At 42.4% G+C, this 24,841-nt stretch overlaps 1 protein-coding gene across 1 annotated transcript in view; it reads right to left on the minus strand.

Moving 5' to 3' along the window:
- Positions 1-6,456: 6,456 nt before the first annotated feature.
- The window catches only part of ADTRP (androgen dependent TFPI regulating protein), a gene marked incomplete at both ends in the record, with an annotated part of 29,186 nt that continues 10,801 nt past the window's right edge, over positions 6,457-24,841 (minus strand). Inside the window, 3 exons of the mRNA XM_079533285.1 lie at positions 6,457-6,500; positions 11,684-11,835; positions 16,331-16,446. Coding sequence (XP_079389411.1) covers positions 6,457-6,500; positions 11,684-11,835; positions 16,331-16,446 — 312 coding nt within the window. The remainder of the gene's footprint in view (positions 6,501-11,683; positions 11,836-16,330; positions 16,447-24,841) is intronic.

Consider the following 24,841-nt stretch of genomic DNA (forward strand, 5'->3'; position numbering starts at 1 on the left):
TGGGGCCTGACTTTTGTTTCCTTTTCTTATTTTTTGTTCTTCAGTGTTTCTCTTCTATTCTTCTGTGACCTTGTAACGCCACAGATCATTCATCAAGTACCCAGCAATGGCCAAACAGAGGCCCATTACAGCAAGCATACGCAGCATTTTGCCAGCAACAAATATGCTGTGGTTAGTAAATATTGTGTAATTGGATAGCATTACATAGAAATCAGCTTTGGTGTTTGCCAGATATTCAAGTTGTACTTTAAAAATAAAAACTAGATAATAGCTGCCATCTGAGATAGCTGAGGTGATATTTTTGGCCCATTCTGGTTTTGCTACATTTATGATTCAGAACTTAGGTTAAAGTTCAGAGCTCTATTTGATCGGAGTCCAGAACTCGGATTTTGAATGACTGAGATGTCTGATGACAAGATGTGAATGAAAACTTGAAAGTCACAATTTCACAGCATGAACTGTATGTATGTCTGTGGATTTTTCCTTTTGTTCAGGGTGCTCTTTATCAGTGAGAGAAATGTAAAACTACAGAGAGTGAATGACCGATGGCATAGAGACTGTCACCTTTATTTTGTATCTAGAAATATGCAGAAAGCAACAATACAAAGTTCTCCTGGATGACCAAGATGCCTTAGCTGTGACTTGGGCTGCTGACAGCAGAAAAGGCAAGCTGCTCCTTCACTTTCTGGGCTTCAGGTAGGAAATAAATAAATTCCATTGCTAAGAAAGAGAGTCAGATGCCTATGGTTTCCAGATATTTTGCTTTCACATTTCCCAGCCAAGACTGGTCATCATTTTATGGTATCTCACAAACTGTTATTCAAGTTTGTTTCTTGAGAACTAACACAGGAAAATGCTTTTTAACAAAGCTTTTCATAGGAAAAGTTAAAGAAAGAAGCGGTAGGACAAAAATTACCTTGGCTTTCTTTACATTTCCCTCTTTGAAATGTATTTTCTCTCTCAAATCAGAGCATTATAAAAGTAGAACTAATCGTGTAAGCGTGTAACTTCGTGCTCAAGAATAACATAAAATTCTGAGATGCATAAGCACAGGGATGTGGTACCTAAATACTCATGTTCTGCTCTCACCTATCGAGGCAGCAACACAGAACAGCCCCTTAAAACTCTGCAAACGCTTAATGCGTGAACTCTTTCTCCTCGTGTTTTTCCCTCTTGCATCCCCTGCCTCTTTCTTCTTCCTGCTTCCCCCACTCCCAATGTTCCTACATGTGTTCCAAGTTGTTCTGCTCCTGTCTGGTTTATTTGTGCTGCACACCAGTCACAGTCAATCCTGGAAATAAGTACTTTTGCAAAGACAAGAGTGGGAATGCAGTCACGTTCTGTATTATTGTTGGCAAGATACTCTGGGAGCAATGGCTGTTATTTGGCAGCTAGCAACAAGGAGGCTGCTTTAGCGAGGTGGCAGCTTAAAGCCAAGAGGGGGCTGTTCCTCAGAAAGCCGTGATCCGTTTTAAGCTATGCATTTGCGGGGGGTGTGAGCGCGGTGGGAAGCGCTGGGTGCGGGTAAGGAAACCAAGCGCAGCCTCTCCCGGGGCGGCGCTGCTCCGGCGGCCGGCCGCCAGGTGGCGCTGTAGCGCCTCGTAACCGCGGGTCGGGCCGCCCCTGCCCTCTGCCTGCCCGGGCCTCTGGAAATTGGAAAATCCCCCCCAAAAATCACAGCGTCACGTTCTACCGCGAAACCAAGGGGCTCAACTCGAGTTCCTTTTGCTGGGACGGCTAGTGAAGAGCGAGAAGTGGCTTTAGCTCAAGAACCGGGCAGCCAGTAGCGTCTTCCTATGGGATGAGTGGTTAAGCAGCAAAGATAAACAGGAACAAAAAGGATTATGAACTCGTATATGAATACCGTGGTTTTATTCCAATAGTTATTGAATACCTTGCCTGGGAAATGGGTGTTTGTATGGCTCTCATGGACGACTCTAAGCCTCCTCTTCCCAATACCGCAGAGGGTCTATGGGTAATTTTGTGGCACCAAGTATTTAATTATGTGCTCTGCCAAGTGAAGGCAAGGTCTCCGATTGAATTTTAACCTCCCTGGACAACTATTTTAGATGCTTTGGTAGAACACAAATGCATATTTTCTGTATGCCAGATTCCGGCCCCTTAACTATCAAAGAGTAGATCTTCAACAAGTTCCACTGAAGGCTTTGAACAGGCAGGCGGACAGGAAGGCTGTGGAACTCCACAGCTTTTATGCTTTAGTCTTCACTGGCAATATTCTTCGCACATCCCTCTAACAGAAGGTGGGGACTGGAGAAGCAATCTCCCTCCCATTGCAAGTGAAGGTTGAGTTCACAACCACCCGAGAAACCTGAACATCCTATGGGTCCCAAGAGATGCATCCTAGAGTGCAGAGGGAATTGGCTGATGCAGTGACCAAGCCATTCACAATTACATTTGGAACATCTTGGAAGTCAGGTGGTCTCTGGTGAATGAGGAAATGGCAAAGATGTACCCATTTTTAAGTGGAATGGAAAGAAGGACCCAGGGAACTACTGACCTATCAGCCTTACCTCCATGCTGGGGAAATCATGGAACAGGTCCTCCTGGAAGCTGTGCTAAGGTGAATGGAAACAGGTGATATAGGAGAACCCGGCTGGCTTTACCAAAGGCAACTCCTGCCTGATCATTCTTGTTGGTTTTTATGATGACGTAGCTGTGTGAACAGGGGAACAGACACTGATGTCATCTACCTGGACTTCAGTAAGGCCTGAGACATGGTTCTCCATAACATTCTTCTCTCCAGATTGGAAAGATATGGTTTTGACAGGTGGACTGCTCAGTGGATGAGGAACTGGTTATGAGATCGTACCCAGAGAGTGGTGGTCAATGGCTCAATGTCTGGATGGAGATCAGCGATGAGTGGTGTCCCTCAGGGGTCTGTAGTGGGACTGCTGCTCTTAACATCTTCATCAATGACACTGATAGTGGGATCAAATCACCCTCAGTAAGTTTGCAGATGACACCAAGCTGTGTGATGTGGTCAACATGCCTGAGGGACAGGATGCCATCCAGAGAGACCTAGACAGGCTTCAGCAGTGGGCTCACGTGAACCTCAGGAGGTTCCACAAAGTCAAGTGCAAGGTCTTGCACCTGGATCATCACAACCCCTAAAGTGGGAGATAAAAGTCAAGGGAGGTGATCCTGCCCTTCTGCTGTGTGCTGGTGAGACCTCACCTGAAGTACTGTGTCAAGGTGTGGAGTCCTCAGTACAGGATCTGTTGGAGCATGTCCAGAGGGGCACAAAAATGATGCAAGGGATGGAATACCTCCCCTGTGAGGACAGGCTGAGAGAGCTGGAGCTGCTCCATCTGGAGCAGAGAAGGCTCCTGGGAGATCTGAGAGCCACTACCTTTCAGTATCTAAAGGGAGTCTATAGGAAAGAAGGAGACAGGGTCATTAGCTGGGTCTGTTGTGATAGGACATGAGGAAATGGTTTCAAACTAAAAGAGGGGAGATTTAGATTGCATATAAGGAGGATGTTTTTTTACAATAACAGTGGTGAGGCACTGGAACAGGTTGCCCAGAGAGGTGGTAGAAACCCCGTATCTGGAGACATTCAAGGTCAGGCTGGACGGGGATCTGAGCAGCGTGATGCAGCTGTCCCTTTTCACTGCAGAGGAGTTGGAGTATAGGTGACCTTCAGGTGTCCTTTCCAACTCAAACAATGCCATGGTTGTACGAACAGCACTCAGTTATGTTGTTGAGGTTGAATCTTGACCTTAAAACCCTGGCAGGGACCCAGACCAAGAAATCCATGTGGGAAATTGGAGAGGGAATAAAGTAGCATGTCTATGCTTTTTGCAGAAGTAAACTGGTGACGAAGGCATGAGTTGGGATGGAAGCTCCTCAACATGGTGGAGACTGTCCCCAGCTGCTGCTGCTGGAAATAGCTTGGGGTGAGTGTATGGGATAGGTCCATGTGGTGCTGCTCTGCCACAAACAGCAATCCCTTTTATGTTTACCAGTGCTCTCTCTCAAAAGAAAACAGAAAAGCACAAACAATTTTGTAAAAAAAAAAAAAAAAAAAAAAAAGTCCAGTGATAGGTTATGGTGGTAGGTTGTTTTTTTATGTGCTTTTCCTCTGGTGAATTTAAACCTTCATTTTCTCTCTGCCGAACAAAAGTGGCAGGTCTAAGGAGTATTAGGTAATTGTGGTTGTCAGATTGCACATAGTGTTGGCGAAATATTAATTGCTGTGTTTTTGCCCAAGGCTTTATGCAGCAGCCCCTTCATTTACCTGGGAGCAGGTCATTTCCCTCCCGTTTCAGACTGTGTACTGTTGAGCAGCATGAAAGGATTCCTGTACGGCTGCACTGTGTGTGTAGGCGGGCATCTCATTCAGTAATAATTTCTAATTTATACAGCCATGAAAATCTGCTGCTATAAATAAACAGTTCTGACTGACTTTGCATGCTTACTCAAAACAAAACGTGTGAGAGAGAGAAAGAGGCTGAAAGAAAAATCTAGTGTAAATGTCACAAAGACCAGTGTTCCTCAGAGAAGCCTATCATAGAATCATAGAAGGGCCTGGGTTGAAAAGGACCACAATGATCATCTAGTTCCAACCCCCCTGCTGTGTGCAGGGTCACCAACCACCAGACCACGCTGCCCAGAGCCCTTCTGAAATCGTAGGGAAAAGGTTTGTGATCAACAATGTACAGTTTTTCCCATATGCAGCTTCATGTGTGCGTTAGAGAAAAAGGAGCAAAGCAAAGCTGAGATCCTGCCGTTCGTGTTCTTGAGACAAGTATTCCTGATCTTCCTCTCAAAGCACATAACCCAGACCCAGCCTCTCCCTCCTCCAGGCAGCATGCAGAACATGGCAGAGCAGAGCCTTCCTTGAGTCCTCACTAAAGCAAGTAATGAATGCAAGCGATCCTCCTCACACTTTTGCAGTCCAGCAGGAAGGTCCTCAGCCTTAAAAGCCACAGCAGGAGCCCAGTCTGCCCTTCAGATCCTCTGGCTGGTAGGTGGGGAAAGAATAGTCCCATTGTCAGGGCCCAGGCTTTGTATTGAGCTTCCAACATTTAAAATGCTTGCATTAGGTTATCAGTAAAAAAATAAACAAGAAACAAACAAACAAAAAACCAAATAGCCATATAAGGAGTAGCCTGAACTCTATCCTCTTCCCTAACTCACTGCATGGCTTTCTTCTGTCTGCCTCTCAGAAATAGTTCCTCTGACCAGCATCTTTTAGCTGAACCCTTTCCTCTCTCTCCTTCAACAGGAAAACTCTGTATACATGTGCACATGTATCTCATGCATATAGTCTGTTTGCAGCCTCTTTCTAGCATGTAAACTACCCAGTCTAGAACTTAGGTGCTTAACACCTGAGAAAAACAAATGTACATACACATAATTTCTTATTGCTCACAGGCAGCTTACAACGTGCTTTGTTTTTCTTAAGCTACAGCAGCATGAAAAAGATGAGAATAAGACCCCGGTGAACTGCGTGTGCAGTAACTGTGAGCTATGGGTTTGGGCAATGAAGGCAGAAGCATTGCAGCTGGTTTCAAATCCTCATTGAAACGCAACGCTAATAAGAGAGATCCCTCCCGTTCATGTTGACCACGAAGGAGTGCTTACACCACTGCCAGTTTTGTCTGTTTATTGGAGTTTACAAAGCACATCTCCAGTGTTATAGATGTTAACAAGATGTTGGGGCTAATAACAGAAATCAACTATATTGAGCGAGTTTAGTAAACATGTGAATGGGGTGTAATTATATGGCAGGCAGCTTTATGTTAAACAGTGCTTTAAATTAACGTGCTTTCTGTCAAAGCAATCATACAGTCGGTATAATTAGGTTACTTTTGCTACAAGATTAACTGAAACCAAGAAAAAGGAAAAAAAGTTGCGTTCAGATTTCATATTAATGTGGAAGGGGGGATATTTTGCTCGTTAATATTCCCGAATGTTTCTCATTAGAAGAATTTGGCTTTGTGGTGAACTTTCTGAGCAAACATTCCTAATTGCAGTCCTTGTTAGCCCAATTTGTTATCTATCTAGCTTGGAAGTCGCAGCAGTGTTAAAATTATCCCTCATCTTAATTTCTTCCAGACTTGATGAAAGGCAATCCAAACAAGAGCTGGCTTGCATGCACAGGTCCTTCACGGTGTGGTGCCAACTTGTGAGGGAGTTCATTTACCAGTGACAAGTTTTAACTGTGGTCACATCCCGATGCACGTTGTGCAAGAGACAAGAAATCTGTGTAAACAGATGAACACGATTTTCTGATTCATAGCAGTTGCGGAGTTATCATGTAAGAGGCAAACGTTTCACATTTTCCACCAGTTTTCCATATGTCTGATGACATAATGGCTTCACCAGAAGCTGCAACGCATTGGAGAAAGGATTTATCACAGCTGCATTTATTTTCCTCTACTTCATGGCTTCAGCATTCATGGAGAGATTGTTTGGCTTGAAGAGGAGCGTTCACTTGCCTTTCCGTTTGTAGTCCAGTATTACTATTGAATCTCCTGTTCCAAGGCAGAGGAAAAAAGAATGTTTAAAAAAAAAAAAGGTAGAACAGAGAGAGAAGTCCTCAGATAAATTCAGGCATGCTGCTGGGAGGTGGCTGTGAACTTGTCCCCAGCCTGCCAGCAGGAACTGAGCTCGGTGGGGATTAGGAGCAAAATGCCTTAGACCAGCTGCCTGCAGGAGTCAAAGGAGCTTGGGATGTCCCTGGCAAGTAAGGGATTACTCAGTTTCTGCAAGAGGGACTTACAATCTGCCAAGGACCACATCCTTGGTTGGGAATAGTGGTGCTTCACTAGTGGAAAAAAGCATCTGCCACTGAGCAGCCTTCTTCGCTGTAACAACATGTGAGAAGCTTTCAAAATAAAGCACCTCTGAAAAGGCAGCAGATATGAATCCAAGCAGCTGGGATATCTGTAGGATGGCACAGGACTTACTGCTGAACCACAGCTTTTTGAGAGCATCTGTACTGCCATGGGCACCTAGCATGGCAGTAACCAAGTATGTTGGGGTACCTTTATTTAGCGCTGTCGCAGCCCCTGTTCCTCTGTGCTGATGATCACTTACAGGGAGCCCTTTTTAAAGGTGCTGTATTTTGTCTGCAGTCCTCAAAGGGCCTGAAACACTGTAATTGCTGGGTTGTATTTATCTCCAGCCTGCGCAGCATGTGGTGATTGACCTGATAAGTAACAAAGTCCTGGCATTTCTTCCTTCCTAAACGGTCCTGTGAGCATTTAGTGCTGACCAGTACAAAGACTGCAGGGAGTATCAGATCAGCCTATGGGGCCAGAGACAGCATATTAGCAAACACCTGTTTGTATTTGCCCTGCAGTGATGAAATTGTAAGCCCCGGGTCGCCTGAGCTTCCGCCTGTGTGTCCCTCTCTCCCCTGCAGATCATCAGATAAACCTGTCAGCACCACCAGGGCTTGTGACAGATGGTGTGGGTTCCCTTTAAACAGCTGAACTCCTGTACCAAGGGGTAATCTGCAGCTCGGGGGAGTGGCAAGTATGACGGATATAAATATGCCATCACGAGCCTGTGGCATAACTAGGATGAATGAATGAGGCAAAAGTGGGTATTCGTACGTGGCTTGCAAACTCGGGCCTGTTAAACCCTCTTACAGGTGAGTCCCATTCATCACTGGCAATACTGTGAGACTGCAGACAAAAACGTTATTCGTTCACTGAAATAAATGGATATACCTTGGACTGTTACTCTCCAGTCCTAAAGGCTCAATAGAACAAATGCTCTTGATAGAACAAATGAAGATATATTCTGGAAAAGAGGCTCTGTTTAAAAATCCCTGCTGGACCCTACAGAAACAAGAGGACTGTCAAAATGAAGGGTCGGTTCTGTCTCTATGCTGACAATTACCTGCAGAGCATCAGCATTTTAGGGTTCGTAATAAAGCTGCTGTTTGTGAGCCAGCACAGTGGTAGGATGACTTCTCAACCCACACAGCTTTGCTTTGTACCCCTTCGTTTGCCACTTGGCTTTCTGCAATCTCAACTCAGTAGCTGCTCAGGAGGTGTCAAGACTTCAATTGTAGGGAGGTATTACTTTGTATTGTGCAGGTTCCTCTGCCACCACGCAGGCTGTGTATCCCAATAGCTGAGCACTCTGTATTCAGGGAGCTTGGCTTCACAAGTACGTAAGAACAAAAATAAAAGCCAGGGAAAACAACCCAGCTCCTAAAACAAGTTATATGGTTCTGTAAAATACATTTTGCACAGAGGTGCTTCAAAAAGAAGAGGGAAAATATGTTAACGAGAAGATTGCCCTCTAATTTTAGCTTAGCCTTGGGTGAATATATTTCAGCTAAGGCTTTCCAAAGCATTCAGGAGCTCCTACAGGTTCTGCAAGCGCACATTCATCTACGCCTGAGGCTGTTGCTAGTTGCTCACCTATTGCTCCTGTTCACCTGCACTTCACAACATGAAAATGAAACAGCTGCTGAACTTTTATCAGACCTGCTAGACAAAAGGCAAATGAATCCTCTGCATCTTCAAACGCTGGTGCCAGAGACCTCATCTGAAATGTTGCTTTGTCTGCAATGGAGAACTTTGATCCTGAGGATCTGTTTGTCTCAGCTGGAGCAAAACCTGAGGGAAGCTTGCTTAGCTTTTGCTGTTCAGGGTTCTAGTTTTGCAGATCAAAGTTGCCTGCATGATGTTTCCTACCCGTCAGGAACGAGAGAAGCTATCACACAGTTCATCTTTGGCACCCTGACCCTGCAGCCAAATTCTTGGGCTGAGGTAAATGTATGGCAATGAAAGAATCAGCCCGTTGTTTCCAATTATCCTCTTTGGAGTTTCTGTATTACTCAACATTGTCTAGTACTCCAGAAACTCTGGGATTTACAACAAACAAAAAAAAAGTCATTACTTGGTACTATTTTCTGTGCCTCTCGGCCTGTGCAGCTGGGTTGCCTTAGTTACCATGAATCCAACTGTGCGACTGGAGGGAAAGGCAAGTGAGAAATAATACATTTTTAAAGCCTCTAATACTATATGAGGCAGTTTGTCTATAAATAATAAAACAAATTTAGGATCTGGCATCTTTGGGCTGTTCTGAAAAGGAAAAAAACAAGGTTATGTTATTAAACAGCCTGCATTTTTAGCTCGCAGAAATGATGCTGCATCTCTCTGGTGGAGCACAGGACATAGCTTTGAAATGACATGCCCTAAGCTGAAAGTCGCTATCCTTGGACTTTGGAATAATTTGGAGCTAAATATACCTTTATGGGTGGAAAAAACAGTAAACATTTACATAGCTGATGCTCTTTTGTTTTGGCAGAAGTGGTGGTGGCCTGAAGCTACAGAGGAACGTGGCAGAATCCTTATGGAGCACAGTGCTGTGGGACAAGCTTCATTTGCTGCCTACAATTCTCCCCAGGATGCGAGTGCTCCAGGAAGCCAGGTGTGATGCTCTCACTGAGCTATTTGCTAATCACTTCTTGCCTCTTCAAATAAGCACAGCTTATCTCCATTGCTCTAGGCAGAGTCTCAGCCAGCAGCAGCCCAGGCAGGTTTGTCCTTTCCCACTGCAAATTGCTTTGCTTTGTTGGTTTGGGTTTTGGGTTTTTTTTGGTTTTGTTTCATGTGTGTGTGTGTTTCTTTCCACCCACTTATTTTAACTGTATCATCTCTTAACTGTGATGAGAAGATGAGATGGGAAAGGGTAGGATGGAAAAAAAAAAAAAGTACGTGGAGGCATTTTTGCTGCAAGAAGAAAGGTATGTTGGAATTGCATCTTCATTCTATTTGCAGCTGTTTTTACTCTGGCAGTGCTGAGCAGATTTGTTTCAGTCAGGAATACATTAAGACTCTGGCACACTGTAATTTGGAATACCTTCCCTCTGGCTGTGTTTCAACACTATTGGGATCTTGTTATCAATACCAGCTTAAGGAAGTCCTGCCTTTCTCTTGGGTGGACACAGCCGGGAAATGGATCAGTATAATTATCTGCGTTAAAGACAAACCCCTGCTCACAAGAAACAGGCATGTGTGGTGGAGTAGGAAGGAGTTGGAGGTGGTGGGCAGGAGCTCATCGAGATGTTATTGCTCCCAAAGCCCCCGTGTAATCATACTGCAGGCTCAGATACCACAGAGGAACCAGCTATTGGGGTGTAGCTTGCAGCTTTTTGTATCAGTGTGCTGTAAATCTAGGTAATGCCATCAGTCCTGGAGGTAAGCAGCTGAGGATGCATTTAAAGAAGTAAGGAGAAAGTGAAAAATATAAATGGAGAGACAGATCCAGCACATGGAGAGGGCCTTCATGGAGTATGAGGGCACATCAGACATAAACAGAGAATTATCACGTATGCTGCACACATCTATATGATCTGCAGTTACATTAGCACACACTCTAGACCTGAAATTGTTACTACCTATGCATTGTGAAAAAAAATCTGATTCTTAACTAATACAAAACCTGATATCTAACACGAGACCTAAGCTGTCTTGTGGTGGTTGTGTCGTGGTCTTTGATTAAACGGAGAGGTCAGAAATTACTCATAGTAATGGTTGCTATTTATGTGGTGCCTCTTTAACTAGAGCTAGTGCAGAGTGCCTGCAGATCTGTTTTCAGTTACTCAGGATCCTCATCATGCATCATATTTATGCAAGAATAAAATTCATCCAAAATTTCCAAACTTGGTATGTAGAGCAAGTGTCTTGTTTGCAAAGGTATGAACCACTGAACTTGGTTATTCAGCACATTTGAAATTCAATCTGCTGCTCTGAGGTAGCTGGGTACGGCTGGTGAGAGACTAGCTACAGACACTCCACTTTGGCTTGACAGGCATGTGAGACTTCACAAAATGGATCAGGCATCAAATGCTCCCTGAGAACAGAGGGAGGTTGTCTTATTTACTTTCAGAGGTGTTTCTTCAGGGCTTTTTCTTTCATCAGAAATCTAGTTTAAGAAATTGCAAATGTTCACACATTTGTCCTAAATAAAATACACACGTTTTCTTGACAGAAACGCTTTCATCCTCAAAAACTTAATCTTGAATGAAAAAGGAAAGAGGCAACCAGAAGGGAAAATAATTAATAATTATAAAGTCCCACACCAGACTCTCAAGCTTCATCAGTTCTCTTTGCTCCTCCAGTGTTGTCCTTCTAAGAGACATTGTTTTTCCTAACTGCTCATTTATCCAAGTAAGGTTGACTTTCATTTTCTTTAAAGCATTACTGGTCATGCCACTACTGAAGCCAAAGGGAGATGTTTCAACAGCCCATTAAAACTTCCCAAAGTGCTGCTGCATTCACAAAGCTTTCGCTTGGCTAGACTAATGCCTTCCTATAAATTGTTAGTAAACCATTCCTGAGTCTGATAAACACCATACGACTTAGGTAAGAGGGTTTTAGGCAGAGCTATTTTGCTTCTCCAAACCACCATTTGAGAAGGAATTCAAAATACAGTGATTATGCTGGTGGGAGTCTCTTCTCAAGCCACATTGGAGAAAACTGGCCCAGATATTTCTTTTTGTTTGGTAGAGTTGGCAGCCTTCTGGTCTGTCCTGTTTGTTACTAAATTCTTAGGACCTGGCAATCTCTATCCAAAAGTCACCCCCTGCCCCAGTGTATGTGTGTCCTTCTCCCCACCTGCCTTGGTGATCATAGGAATTCCTTTTATTTTTTCTAATACGGATAGAAATAAATAAAAAAATTGGACTGACCCCATATCATACGGTTTAAGAACTCTCCAAAATTGTAGAAACAGACGACGATGGCAAGGCTACTGATGAAAAAGGCGCCTAGCCCAGCTGGGCTGAATGAAGCAAAGAGAGGGTACACCCACTCTCCTGTTACAAAATAAATCCATAGGACCCTGGGTGAGAGGAAAAACAACATTTGGTTAGGGCTATTCAGTGAGAAGATTCATTTGCTCATTTCTGGCTTCTGAAGGGCCGTGTTATCAAAACAGTATTGATACAGAGAAGATTAGCTCAGCTGTTGATACATCTCCTCAATATTTGGGCTATTTGCTGTGTAGCACACTTGAATCATTGCTAAATTAGATGGATTTTGGTGCAGCTTGAAATACACACAGTGTTCTGCTGTCACCTTGGTGGCATTGGCTATTAAAACAGTAAAACAGCAGTAAAATAGTAAAATGCTCAGAAATATAGGTGTGCACTTCAGTATAGAAGTGAGGCTTGTTCAAATAAGCTCCTAATAGGTTTTTGCTCTTTATTTACTGATTTTTCAGTCCCTATCCAGAATCCAAGGGTCTATGGTAACAGAGGTGCTGTTTCTCATTCTTTCTATCCTGCTGGTGTTGAATGCTTTAGAAAGCAAGAAGAGATTTCAGGAGATGACAGGGCATGGACTATTCTCTTAAGTCCAAAGTTAGGAGAGGAGAAACAAGTGGGTAGGAAAGAGATGTACTCACTTTGCTCTCTTGTTCCAGGACCAATTGCTAGGTACTGGTTTGGAAGAAGGAAAGAATGAAAAAGAAGAGAATGACTGTCTGAAGTAGGCCCTCTCTTTCTGCCTTTTTCTTCTCTTAAGATGAGACCTGTGGCTGCTGCCAGTTCACTAATACTATTTCTTCCATTACTTTATAAGAGTGGATGGAAGCAAGTGCCTAGATTTAAGAACATAAAAATGGTGTCTAGATATATATTTGAATGGAATATGTAAAGAATATAAAATATATGGCAGATCTCCAGTGATTTCTGTGAGGCTGTGCCCTTATAGCATAGGGCTGAACTTACCTAAAATGGTTACCTGGGACAAAAGAATCCTAAAAAGATTTAATTATTGACTGGAGAATACACCTGTTGAGTACTTCCCACTACCAGTGCTGACGTGGGAACACCATGGCACTCTCTAAAGGTGCCCTGCCTTGCATCATGCCTCAGGGAGAGAAGTGGAAACCGGTTGTCCCACCAGCATGTCACAGAAATAAGCCTTTAAAGAGTGCTGAGGAATAAAACATGGCTGAAAGGATGGCTTCTTGTTTCTACAAGAAGAAAAGGAAGAGGTAGATTGGAGAGATGTTAGGAGTGACAGAGCTGTCTTTGCATGAAGATGTGAAGTGTGCAGTGCCCAGAGAGGTGGTGGATGTCCCATTCCTGGAGGCATTCAAGGTCAGGCTGGACAGGGCTCTGAGCAACCTGATGCCCCTGTTGCATGAAGGAGAGTTGGACTAGATGATCTGTAAGGATCCTTTCCAACTCAAACGATTCTATGATTCTATGGTTTTCCAGATTCAAGAGAGGTTCTCTCATCCAACAACCTGGGCTGCAGTACAGCCATAAGGAGAAAAAGGCCTGTGCAAAGGCCAGGGAAAGATGAGTAGGAATGTCAAAGACCAGGTGCTAACTGAAGCCTGTGCAGTACAGATATCCATATGCATTCTTCACTGTACTGGGGCTGCTGTTTTCTTAATACATCTCAAACAGTAAAACAGAGTGAAAAAGTGCCTTTATATATTGAGGAACTAGATTATCTTGATCTAATTTAGCTGGCTGGAGTGCCTGATAGGAAGCACTTCCACTGGAAATTTTGAACTTAAAAAATGACTCGACTGTTCAGAAGCACTAAAGCTCTTTCAGTTTCCTCACCTGATGGAAGCTGTGTGTAGCTAGGGTTTTATCTTGGGACATACATTCAGGGTCATGAGTTTATTCATTTTGACTACAGAATGGTTGACAGATTTTTATTTCATTTTATTTTATTTTGCTAGGGATTTCATAAAATGCAACCCAACAACTTGCAAATGCACGTTGCCTCTTTCTTGTGGGCAATCAGCTGTTAAACATACATGCAGCGTTCAGAAGTCGATTATTCTGAACATTTGGTTACACCAAATTTCAATGTTTAGCAAGCTTTTACAGTGAGAATTTAGAACTATACAATGCTCAGAATTATGGAGGACACAGACTGAGAAAACAACCTGGGTATAACCAAAGCTGCCACGCTGCTGTGAGACTGAGGACAACATTTAGATAGTGGAGGAAAGTGATGCGCAGCAGCCTGAGAAGGCAGTTTGATGCTTTTGTTATCTGACCATTAAAGTCAATGGGAGCTGTGCATTCACTGGAGGAAAAATAAAAATGTTTCCCTAGGAAATTGTTGAATGGGAAGATGCAGAAAGGAGGAGAACATATTGGCCACATATGAGTTTTCTGAGGTGGTGGTTAATGCAAAATTAAAAGGTTATGAACTGAAAATGAGCATGCAGTAAAAGAAAAACATTTTGATTCCTAACAGAGATGAAATATGGGCATATTTTAAGAAAGCCATCAGTTTCTAGATTTACTTTTTTTTTTTTTTTTTTTTGTAGTTTAGGTCTTTATAGATGGTGTGCAATCTGTAATGATTTATATTCCCTTACATTGGTAGTTTGATCTTTTCTCCAAAAACACATGCACAGTTGTGAGGAGTAAGATTTATTTTATCCTGATCTTTATTGCTAAATTGATATTGCCACTGAAATGGGAAAGAGCTTGCTATTGTTACCTCTTTTCTAAGATTTAGAATGACAGTTCTGAAATTTATATATTCTTCACAGCTTTCAGTGTGATGACTCCAAGAATAAGGCAGGAGATGCAAGATCCATCCATGCAAGAATTAACATACTGAGCAGTTTTCTTTGCCGTGATGACCTATACTGGAAGCTGCCTTTTCTTTTTAATCCTATGGGTATTCAAAGCTATCAGAGGCAAGTATCTGGTGCAAAAAGTCACAAACTGCTTGATTTCTCACTGCCTTGGAGGGACCTGGCAGCACTCAGCCCATCGATACTAGAGGACGGACAGTGCGATGACAACAGTGACAACTCAAAAAGAGGCTTTAAGGGAGCACTCTGTGTTGCTTGTGAAACATAAGGCACCCAAATGGGGCTGTTTAATCAGCAGGTTGCAGCTCCAACAGTAAAATATGTGCACATGTTAAGTACACAGACTGAAAACCTCTTCTGTTAGTTGGAAGCTTTTGTCTCTGGCTTCAGGAACAAGGAAGGCAGATGGGAGATTCCTCATTGTCTCAGAAGGAGAGAAAGCAACAGCACTGTACTCCCAAGAAGCCAAGATCCAGGTACCAGGGCCCTGGGCCACAGGGGACAAACACAACAAGGAGCCCAGAGGCATGCCAGGCCAATTCAGAGAAGATACGAGAAGGACTGAAACAAGCAGTCTGATCAATTTCTGACTGAACAGGATCTGTGAAAGCTTGCCCCCACCGTTATCATTCCCTGGTTGGAAATAGGGGGCAGGAGAGGTTGTCCTATGGGCATGGCACACAGCAGTTTGCTTCTGCATCCACCTGTGCCCTACAAGGCTGAGACAGAGCGCTTGCTGGGGAGCCAGGGGAGGTGGTAGTCCTGTGTGCTTCAGGCTTCCTCATGGGCATCGGGTGGGACTGACTGGAAAGGACTTGGCAGGGAAACGCGTCTCTCACAGCTATAATAGTATTAGGCTGTGGGCTGGATTAGGATAAATGGCTCCAAACTGGGTTGCATAACATAGAGCTAAAGTCTGCTGCTTCCAAAGCTGCTGCTACGGGTCTCACATCACGGGAGTGTTTTATCTGGGCTGCTTATTTTCTGTTCCTGTATTTCAAACAGTGGGCTGAGGTTACTCTCATCTGATGGGTGGATGGAAGTGGGAAGGCTGGATCCCTGCGTGGTTCCAGCTGCTTCTCAGAAAACTTTGGGTGAGCGTACCCTGAAACTATGCAGATGTACTCCAGAGCTGAGTCTCAGAGTGATCTGAAATGTTAGCAGCTGCCCATAACCCGGATGCTATGAGCAGGAAAGGATGCAAACACAGCTCCAGGGGTGTGCAGCACATAGAGGAAGTGGGTGGAGGGCTGTGGACAGGACCCTCTCAGACAGGGTGGTGGTAAAATTGGGCACATTGCTGGCAATGTAGGTGGTGTCCACCAGTGCAGATGGAGGTGGTAGTGGGACAGATGCCTCCTCAGTACCCATCACTTCCCACCTGCCTCTGAATATCACTTTCTAACTTTCTAAATCCAGCGTCATGCCCCTGTGAGATATAAAACTGAGTTCTGCTCCTTTCCTGCTCCCCTGGCTCCTGGACTTTGAGAGTTGATGTTTCTGATAATGTAGGGTCTTCTTTTAAGAGGCTATGAAAGAGCAGGGGATACCAGGTGTGGCCTCAGCAGCTGTACTTAGAAGAAACCCACTCTGCCTGCATCTGGAAATGATCTTCATGAGCCTCACCTGGTGTTTAAATGGCTTATCTACAGACCAGATTGTTGTCTGAGAGGGAACTTAGCGTATGTGTAGAGTGTGGCCTTGCTGTACAAAGCAGATCACTTGAAGTATGTGTTCTAAAGTACGTGGTTCTTACCAACTGACATAAAGAAAAGAGGCACAGCCTAACAGGAACAGTCCCTTCTTCTTTGCTGGGTAGCGATGCGGTGTGGCAAGGATTTCCAGAAGAGCAAGTGGTAAGACAGCTGTGTGCTGCAGAGAAAAAAAGAGTGTGTCACAGAATGGTTGCAGCGCTGCTCACAAAGCTCAAGAGCTGGCATGTGGGTAAAGGTTATGGTTCAACAGGAGAAAACTATTGCAAAGTCATTGGTAGTTGATGGGAGAAGGTGAGCAGGATAGCAGAGAAAGATGCACAGATTTAAAAACTAGAGGGAAAAAAAAAAAAAGAAAAACACTGAACTAGTAATTTTTTGTTTCCCCTGTGAAGTCACAATCTGTTGGATGCATAGCATGATGTTTCCTTTTGTCCAAAGGAAGTGGTGCTATTTCTTTCAGTGTTTATGTTTGTCAGAAACTGTGCTGAGTATAAGATATGGTAGTATGGCATCAAAATGTATTGCTGTATGTAGTATGAGATACCACAAATACGCATGAAATTCTTTAGATGCACTTTGATCTCTAAATGCACACGTGTACAGCATGGATGAAAATGCTTTTTATCTATTTCTTTCAGAGGCAGACAGCCATTTTTGTCTGTCGCTGCCAAATAACAGCTGACTGTACATACTCCCTCAAGACCCCCAGTGCACCCCCAGGAGTTGCTATTCATACCTGGCTGTCACACTACCGAAACAACCCATCTGTCTCAGTTAGCATTTCTCAGAGAAAACAGAGAGAAATATTTACTCGATGTCCCGGTTTCTCTCACTTATTGGCACAATATTTTCTTCTGTTCTGCTTCTCAAAGATATTCTTCAGCTCTACGACCCTGATAGTTGATGTACAAACGATTCCCTCACTAATTTAACCAGAAAAGTGCCTCCAGTGCATACACTCTCTTTCATATATGGTCCCTGTAACTGTCTGTCACTCCAAAATCTATGCATTGTACCACCATCATAATGTAATTATGAGTAGTAATGTAATTAGGTTTTGGGGTTTTTTTTTCTATGAGTGGGCAACTGTTTGTCATCAAGCAAAAATGAGATGCCCATGGAAGACAGCTATGGTAGAAAACTTCTTCATCCTCACAATTAGGCTTTAGCCATTCACAGTGAATTTGTCCATTTTGCGAAGTGGATATAAGTTCTGGTTTTCATCTGATGTGCAACAGCCTACAAAATTCCTTTGGGTATCAAGAAATGTCCTTGCTAGTCCTTTAATTAATTTAAACCCTTTTAACAGCTTTAAGCTGGTTGCTCCTGCTTGTATTTTTGCTGTACTGAGAAGAATTTAGTATTAGTGACCTGGTGAAATAATCCTTTGCTAAGGCAAACAGTTTTCAGGTAAGGGTTATTTTATATACTTATTTCCTCAGTTTGGGGCTTTTTGTTCTCAGAGTGAACACTAAATAAGCACAATTCACCAGCATGATGCTCCTTTAATAGAGAAAGTATATGATGCTCTGGGACAGTATTAACAGGAATGTTGTGTGTAAGAGCTGGGAAGTTACTGTTCTACTCTATTTGACACACATGAGATTTTGGCTTGCATTCTACCTCTCATCAAGGACACCCCATTTTGACAGGGGCAAATAATTTGGAACACACCCAGAGAAAGAACAGCACAAATGACAAGAGAATGCACGAATGGGAAAGCAGCCCAAAGACGAGTAGAAATACATCATTGAATCTTGAGAGAAAAGGAAAATGAGATTGACTTTTAAAGACTTAAGATGCTGATACAGTAATGACTGTGATGATTGCCTTCTCCGTATCCATCACAAGTAGGACCAAGAGTGATAGGCTCAGTTTCCCTCAAGAGAGATGTGGCTTTATATTGGGAAACACCTCATAAGGACAAGCAGAGTAGCAAGGAGCTAGGGCAGCTGGGCAACCACTTCACAGAAGAAGCTAAGACAAAAGGTTGGGTGTGTTTCTGCCATGCCTCAGTTTTCCTCTTACTTAACAATCTGAACCAGCTCACCAAGGGTTATCATGCAGACTCCAAAGATGATGCAAGAGCAAGCAGAAGCAGAGGATGAAAGCATGGAGAAACAGGGCGTCTCCTTTTCTGGTAAGAGCACTGTCACAACTAAGACCACTGTGGCTCTGGGCAGCCTGGTGTAGTGGTTGGCGACTCTGCCCATGGCAGGGGGGTTGAAACCAGATGATCATTATGGTCTTTTTCAACTCAGGTCACTCTATGATTCTATGATGATGACCACCAGCATCTCTACTTTCTTAACAATCCTCCGTCTCAATTCATGCATCTTTGTGCTGTCTTACAGTACGGGGATCCCACAGGAAAAGAGAAAGAGGAGAGAAAGGCACCTGATTTGCAATTTCTCAATTTCTCTCTTCCATCAGGTGATGGCTCAAGACATCCCTCTGCAGCACTTTGACCTCATCAGACAGCAGAGCAGTGCTCTCTGATACACTCACAGGGAGCAGCAAAGGCAAGCCCACTATGCTAACACACGTGTTGGTACTGAAGAAGTTTAGGAAACCAGCAGTGGTTGTGAGAGACAGTTGGAAGCTCTCCTTTTTATTATATGTTGATTTAGAAAATCTGATCTGCTAAACTAGTTATTTTTTTGTTGGGTCCTCCTCTGTTGGAGGAGATAGAGAAAATACTGAGGGGCCTGTAGATCAAAAAAAGTTTGAAAGTCCCTAGCAAAGCTGAAAATACGGGAACTTTTGGAAATAAGAGTTTAGAGATAGGGGCAAGTTCAGATTTCTGCTCTGCTTGATTTATAAGGGCCTGAGGACAAGTTCCTTTCTCACTGGAAGAGTGCTGCCACCACCAAGAGCAGGAAAACTGTTTGGGAGTAGGGCTGCCTGCCTCTTGTTTTGTGAACAGTTTCTCTCAGCTCATGGATCTATCCTGATTTGGGAGAGGAAAAAGGAGAAAGAGAAAAAAGTAGAAAAAATAGAAAATGAAAAGAAAGTAATCTGTTGTAGTGTAGGAAGGCTTTTTCTCCTCCCAAGTTTAATAATGACACTTGTATAGAATTTATTAATGCACGTGCTGTGTTTTCTATACAAATTATTGTAGATCTCTAAACATATTTTGCCATACATTAACCCAATTTTACATAGCAATGCATTTTCAGCTTATCCTAGCTAGAAGGTCACTGTGTATGTTAACTGGATGCTCTGATAAGGGCCACTTATAATTGCCATGCAGATAACTTCTCAAGACAGATAGTTCTCGGTTAGTTCATGCACATTCAGAACGATAGCGTTTAACCTTTTGGTTTTGGATATGAAGTTTCTCTTTTCTTTGCATGTACAACCTAGAAACCAATTGCTGGCTTGGAAAATGTGTGGTGCAATCTTTCCTTGTATCTCTACTATCCTAGAGTCTGCTGGTGACTTCATGTGTTTCTGCCAAGGCCAGTTTGTCCATGAGTGGTAAAATGATGGTAGAATTTCTGCTGAATAACAGACCATGTTTACAAGAGCAGATGAGTTCCTCACGACACATATTTATACAGCAGATACCAGAAGAAATCTTAGCTTGCCACAGAATGCAGAGCCTGCCCTTTGCCTATGACACTCGGTTAGCTTTCCAGATGACTTCCCTCTCGTAGCTGATAGACGCTGACTTTGGCAGCATCATTAGCGATAGGCCGTGTATCATAGCTAATCGTATCTGCTGAAAGGCTTTAAAGTCTTTTCACATCCTCCTCCAAAAAGATGTATTTTTTCCCTCTCATTATTTTTACCACTGGTTTCTAGTCCGCAGTTCATTAAGCAAACTTTCAACCCTGTTTAGGTATGCTTTGTCTAAAGAGAACAGCGTTTGTACGGGACCAAATTCAAAGACAAAGTTTTGCTTCTTTCTTTAAAGAAAACATAATAATTAAGCTCAGATTGACACAGATCAAAACATTGGCAAAAATTGCTGGAAACACTGACTCAGGGTTTTTTTTATTTCAATTAACAGTTTCTCAGTTTCCTGTATAAACAGTGAAAGTGTCAAAAATAATTATCTTGGAGAATAAACTATTTTACTGCAAGATATGGAAAACTGGGTGTAACAACAGTGGTGTGTACTGGTCTGCCTGTTGGTGAACTGAACTGAATCACAGACATGTTTTTTCTCTTGGTAGGAAACCTGTTAGTACTTATTTTTCTGTTCTTTTAAGTATTAATTTACTTGTCTAACAACCTCTGTTTGTCGTGGAAAGCTCTTAGCTTACAAGTTTAGTAAGAATAGAAGCATTCTGAGTGGCAATTCTTTTATTTGTAGAGTGGGAAGAAGGATATGGGACTTTCAAAATCATCATTTTATTAACAAAAACACTTGTTTTTCTGAATTTTTTTCCAGTCATTTGACTGAAAAGTCCTCCGTGGCTCTTTTTGTCACTTAGGGTATTCAGCTTGGATTTGCTTTCTTTGCTCTGACAAACTCAGGTGAATCGGACCTAATTATAAAATTGTACATTCTTCTTTTTGCTCATGAACTTTGGCATTTGACTACAGGGGAAAAGGTTTCTTAAACGTATGTTGAATTTTGTCTGAAATACTGGCACGCTATCTTGTCTCCTACAGAGAATGATGAAATTATAACATTTTCCTGTTTCCCTCTTCTTTTGTTTCCTGCCCTATGTTGTCAGTTGTTTCCTAGGATACATTTCAGGTTCACGAGTTTAAACTGAGATAAACAGTCCTCACTGGATGTTATTTCCACTGTTGGGTAAGACCACATGGAATTTTCACTTCCAGTACATGTTATTTTGAGTAATTTGTGTTTGTTTATTCAACATTATATACTTGCTGTGCCCTTGAGAATATAAGTGAAAGCAAGTTTCCTAGGGCTAAGAAGACGGGGTTGGTTAGAGCTGTTGTTCAGCTGTAGGTTCCAGCTTTGCTGAGCTTTAAGGCCATGAATATTCTCCCCAGAGCTGCTGAGATCACTCACACGCCTAACGCGTGCATTTCAGTTTGACTCAGCTTGACCCTGTTTGACTCCACAGTCAAGGAAATGATGCCACGGCTGACCATAGCTGTTTGTTTCTCATTTGTCTGCATTTACATACCCTCTGTGTCTGCTTTTCATTAATATGTGAGACTTTAGCAGGGGATTTTCACAAACATTTACCACTGGCCAAACTGAATTTAATTGGGCTCAGTTGGACACCATTGAGTGCTTTTGAAAAAGTGCCCGTCTTTTTTTCAGACAAATTCCCAAGAGTGCTTGTGAGCTGAAAACCATTCATGGTAGATACCCGTGTTTGTGTCTTCTCATAATAAAACTAAATGGCTTCCTGTCACCATAGACACTGTTTAGTTTTATATACTCCTCATAACTTTCTGGATCCCGGCATGTCCTCTCCTTTCTTGGCTTCATCTTGAGATAAATTCCCTCTTTGGATTTATTTTGCTAAGATACTCTCTTCATTCAAATGCCTCCATTAAAATCTTATTTTGCAGTTTGTCTGCATACATTTTTAATTCTTCTCTGAATCTCCTCTTTTTTTCTTTTTAATTTTGGAGTGGAAAAAGGTTTAAGCAGCATTGTCCATTGAGATATTCATTAAGATATTTAGCAACAACTGATTTTCTCTCAGAGTTGTCAGCTGTCTCTTACAATCTTGGCCATGAGAGCATGCTCAAGAACTTACTATTCAAGCTTGCATAGCTAGAGTAGGAAGTACGAGGAGCCCTATTATGAGCACACATGGTACCAAATTAATTGGGAAACTACTGCTCAATTCCAGTCCAGTAGCACTCTGCACTGAACTTCAGCTACTGTCTGTGTCTCCCTTTCCTGAGCCTATTCATGCTTATCTTTAAAGGCATTATTTTTTTCCATGTTTTTTTTTGTACACATAGGCAGTTTGGGAGCATGTTCGGATGAAACATCAGACCAACTGTATGATCAAAGGTAAAGCAGTATCAGAGGTGACATTTCCTGTAGGCATTTTTGCAAACAAGGTCCTGGCTGAATATCTGAGTCATTACTAGCAAATGTTTTGTATCAGTGTCAAAGACAGAATTTTAATTGCATTTCTGCCTGGCATTAGATGCATAGTCTAGGAGCTGATGTTGCACTGCAGATGGAAGCTGACGTGGGACTGAGATGACATCTTTCATTGCAGAATACTTTCATCCAGATGTTCCTTCTCAGGGTGGGATATGGGGGCTGCACCTGTGCACACCAGAATAGCAGCAGCCAGGGAGGATTCCCTGCCATAACATGTGTCTGTGAAACACATACTTTCTCCCGGAGGAAATGAGCTTATGTCAACAAAAATGGGAACTTAAAAAAAATATATGTAGTGCTGGGAAAAGCAAAGCATCTTTGCAGTTAAACTGTGTGAGGAGATTAATGTGTCATAGCCCTCATGCACACATTCTTCTTCTTTGCCAAAAGCTGAATGTGATTGGAAACCTATGAAGGTCCATAGGTGCCAGACAGCTTAAAATTGAGATTCCATGAAATGCAAACAAATTGAAATGTTTGTCTCTTGTATAAGTAACAAGAATTATTAAGCATTAAATACCAATTGCAAAAACAATTATTTGAGATGGCCAAAAATGAAACTGTTCTTGTGTACACATTTGGAGCAGGAGTCTAATTGGAGTGGCTTGGACAAGCAGGTTCTGCTCTACACAGTAGTTTTGTATGCCCCAGGCTGGTCAATGTCACAGCAGCTTCCTCAAGTACTGAACGATATAATCATCCACATAGATACCCTCATACATGAGTAGGAGTGAATTGCACGCATACACCTCATTTTCTTTTCCAGGTGGAGGTAAACCATACTCTTGCAACACAACATTTTTGTTGGTGTGGCTGTGTCCACATAGGGAAGGCAGTGGTTTAGCTAGGTACAAGCAGCTTGTAGACACCAAGAAGCTCCAAAATGAGAAGAAGATTGTCAAGTCTGGATCCCATTCTTACTGTCAGGGCACTCAAGTCTTTGACTCCACAGTACTTCCTTTTTACTTTCAGTTTCACCTTGGCATTTTAGCTTCACCAGAGCAGAGTTCAAAGGTAGATGACGTGGTTTATGTTGTCTACTTTGCTGAGAGTTTGCCAGGTGGTTTTTTTTTTTTCTTTGCCTCCGTTTATCATTTTGCTCCTTTTTAAGTCCTAGCTATTATTCTTACAAGCTCTTCAGAACAGTAACTATTCATAAGTACATGTCATTAAAATGCCTACGGTACTAAAATGCTGATTTTTTTTTTCAAGAAGGAAGGCGTAGTATGGCTACATAATAATGTAGGAAAAAGATAGCTAAGCTAAAATTAGCCACAACCTAAAAATAAAGGAAAATGTATTTTTTTAAAGAAAATTTGTGTTTTACAGGAATTGTGACTGTAGACAAAAAAAAACAAAAAATAAAAATAAAAAAACAAAATACAAACCTCCTTTATGGAAACACAACTATAGTATTTCCATTTTTGGAAATGCATCTGCTCAACATTGATGTATTTTTGAGTGATCTCTTCTGACCCAACATTGCCCTTTTTTGTTCAGCATCCAATTCCATCAGCCCCATCAAAATGTGGTATTCCCCTAAACTACCATTAAGTTGAATAATACATGCATATGATTTAATCCAAGCTGTCTCCAGCAGTTAGTGGTCTTCTGGAGAGTATCCAGATACTGCATGAAAAGAGATAACTGGGAAAGAAATAAACAATTTTGCTTGACAAATGGACCAGTGTATCTTTTGTCCCAGCCATCTTAGTCTAGTAAAAAATCTTGTTCAAATACAATTATTTTCTTGGAGACATAAATCGTAGTTTTTTCTTCCTCTGTGATTCTCAGAGCTTGGTACAAAAGCAGCATTGTTATCCCAGCCAAACAGGAGATGGAACTGAGGCAAAGCCTTTGGGTTAAACTCAGTAGTAAGCTATAAGAGAACCCCAGGTAGCTGGAAGCTATTAGTAAGATTCTTTTCTGCATTAGCCATCTTTTCTGCAGAATAGGAAATGTTTCAGCTGAAACTGCTAAGACTCGCCTAAAATGGAAGCTCTGGATGATTCTGGCTACGTGGTGGGAAGGCACTGACACCTTCCCACTCTGAGAGCAGGGAGTGAGAAAAATAAGTGGCTAGTTCATTTTTGCAGGGAAAGTGCTGGAGCATCACTGTGGACTGAAGAAGCTTTATATTCCTGAAGTGATTTTGTGTGCTTGTTTTTTAGGCTCACTCTTTAGTTACATAACAACATATGCCTTCCCTATTTACCGTGTTAAAATAGGCTGAGATAAACTCCCACTGCAAATGACACAGCACTGACATATACTGCTGATACACTGATGTCTTTTTCCACCAAAGTCAGATAGCTGCTGCCTCAGTCTGCTGCAAAATGTCTGTAATCTCAGAGCCATAAAGCACAGCAATGTGCGAAAAAGTGTTTGCTTGGCAATCAGTGCCTGAGAGATTGCCCCTTAAAATGTTGGTAGCTCCCCAGATCCTCCCAGTGAGTATTTTGGATTGGAAGAAAGAAATACCTCAGCTAAGGCT

Source organism: Tetrao urogallus, assembly GCF_951394365.1.
Source record: "Tetrao urogallus genome assembly, chromosome: 3".
Taxonomy (NCBI): Eukaryota; Metazoa; Chordata; class Aves; order Galliformes; family Phasianidae; genus Tetrao; species Tetrao urogallus.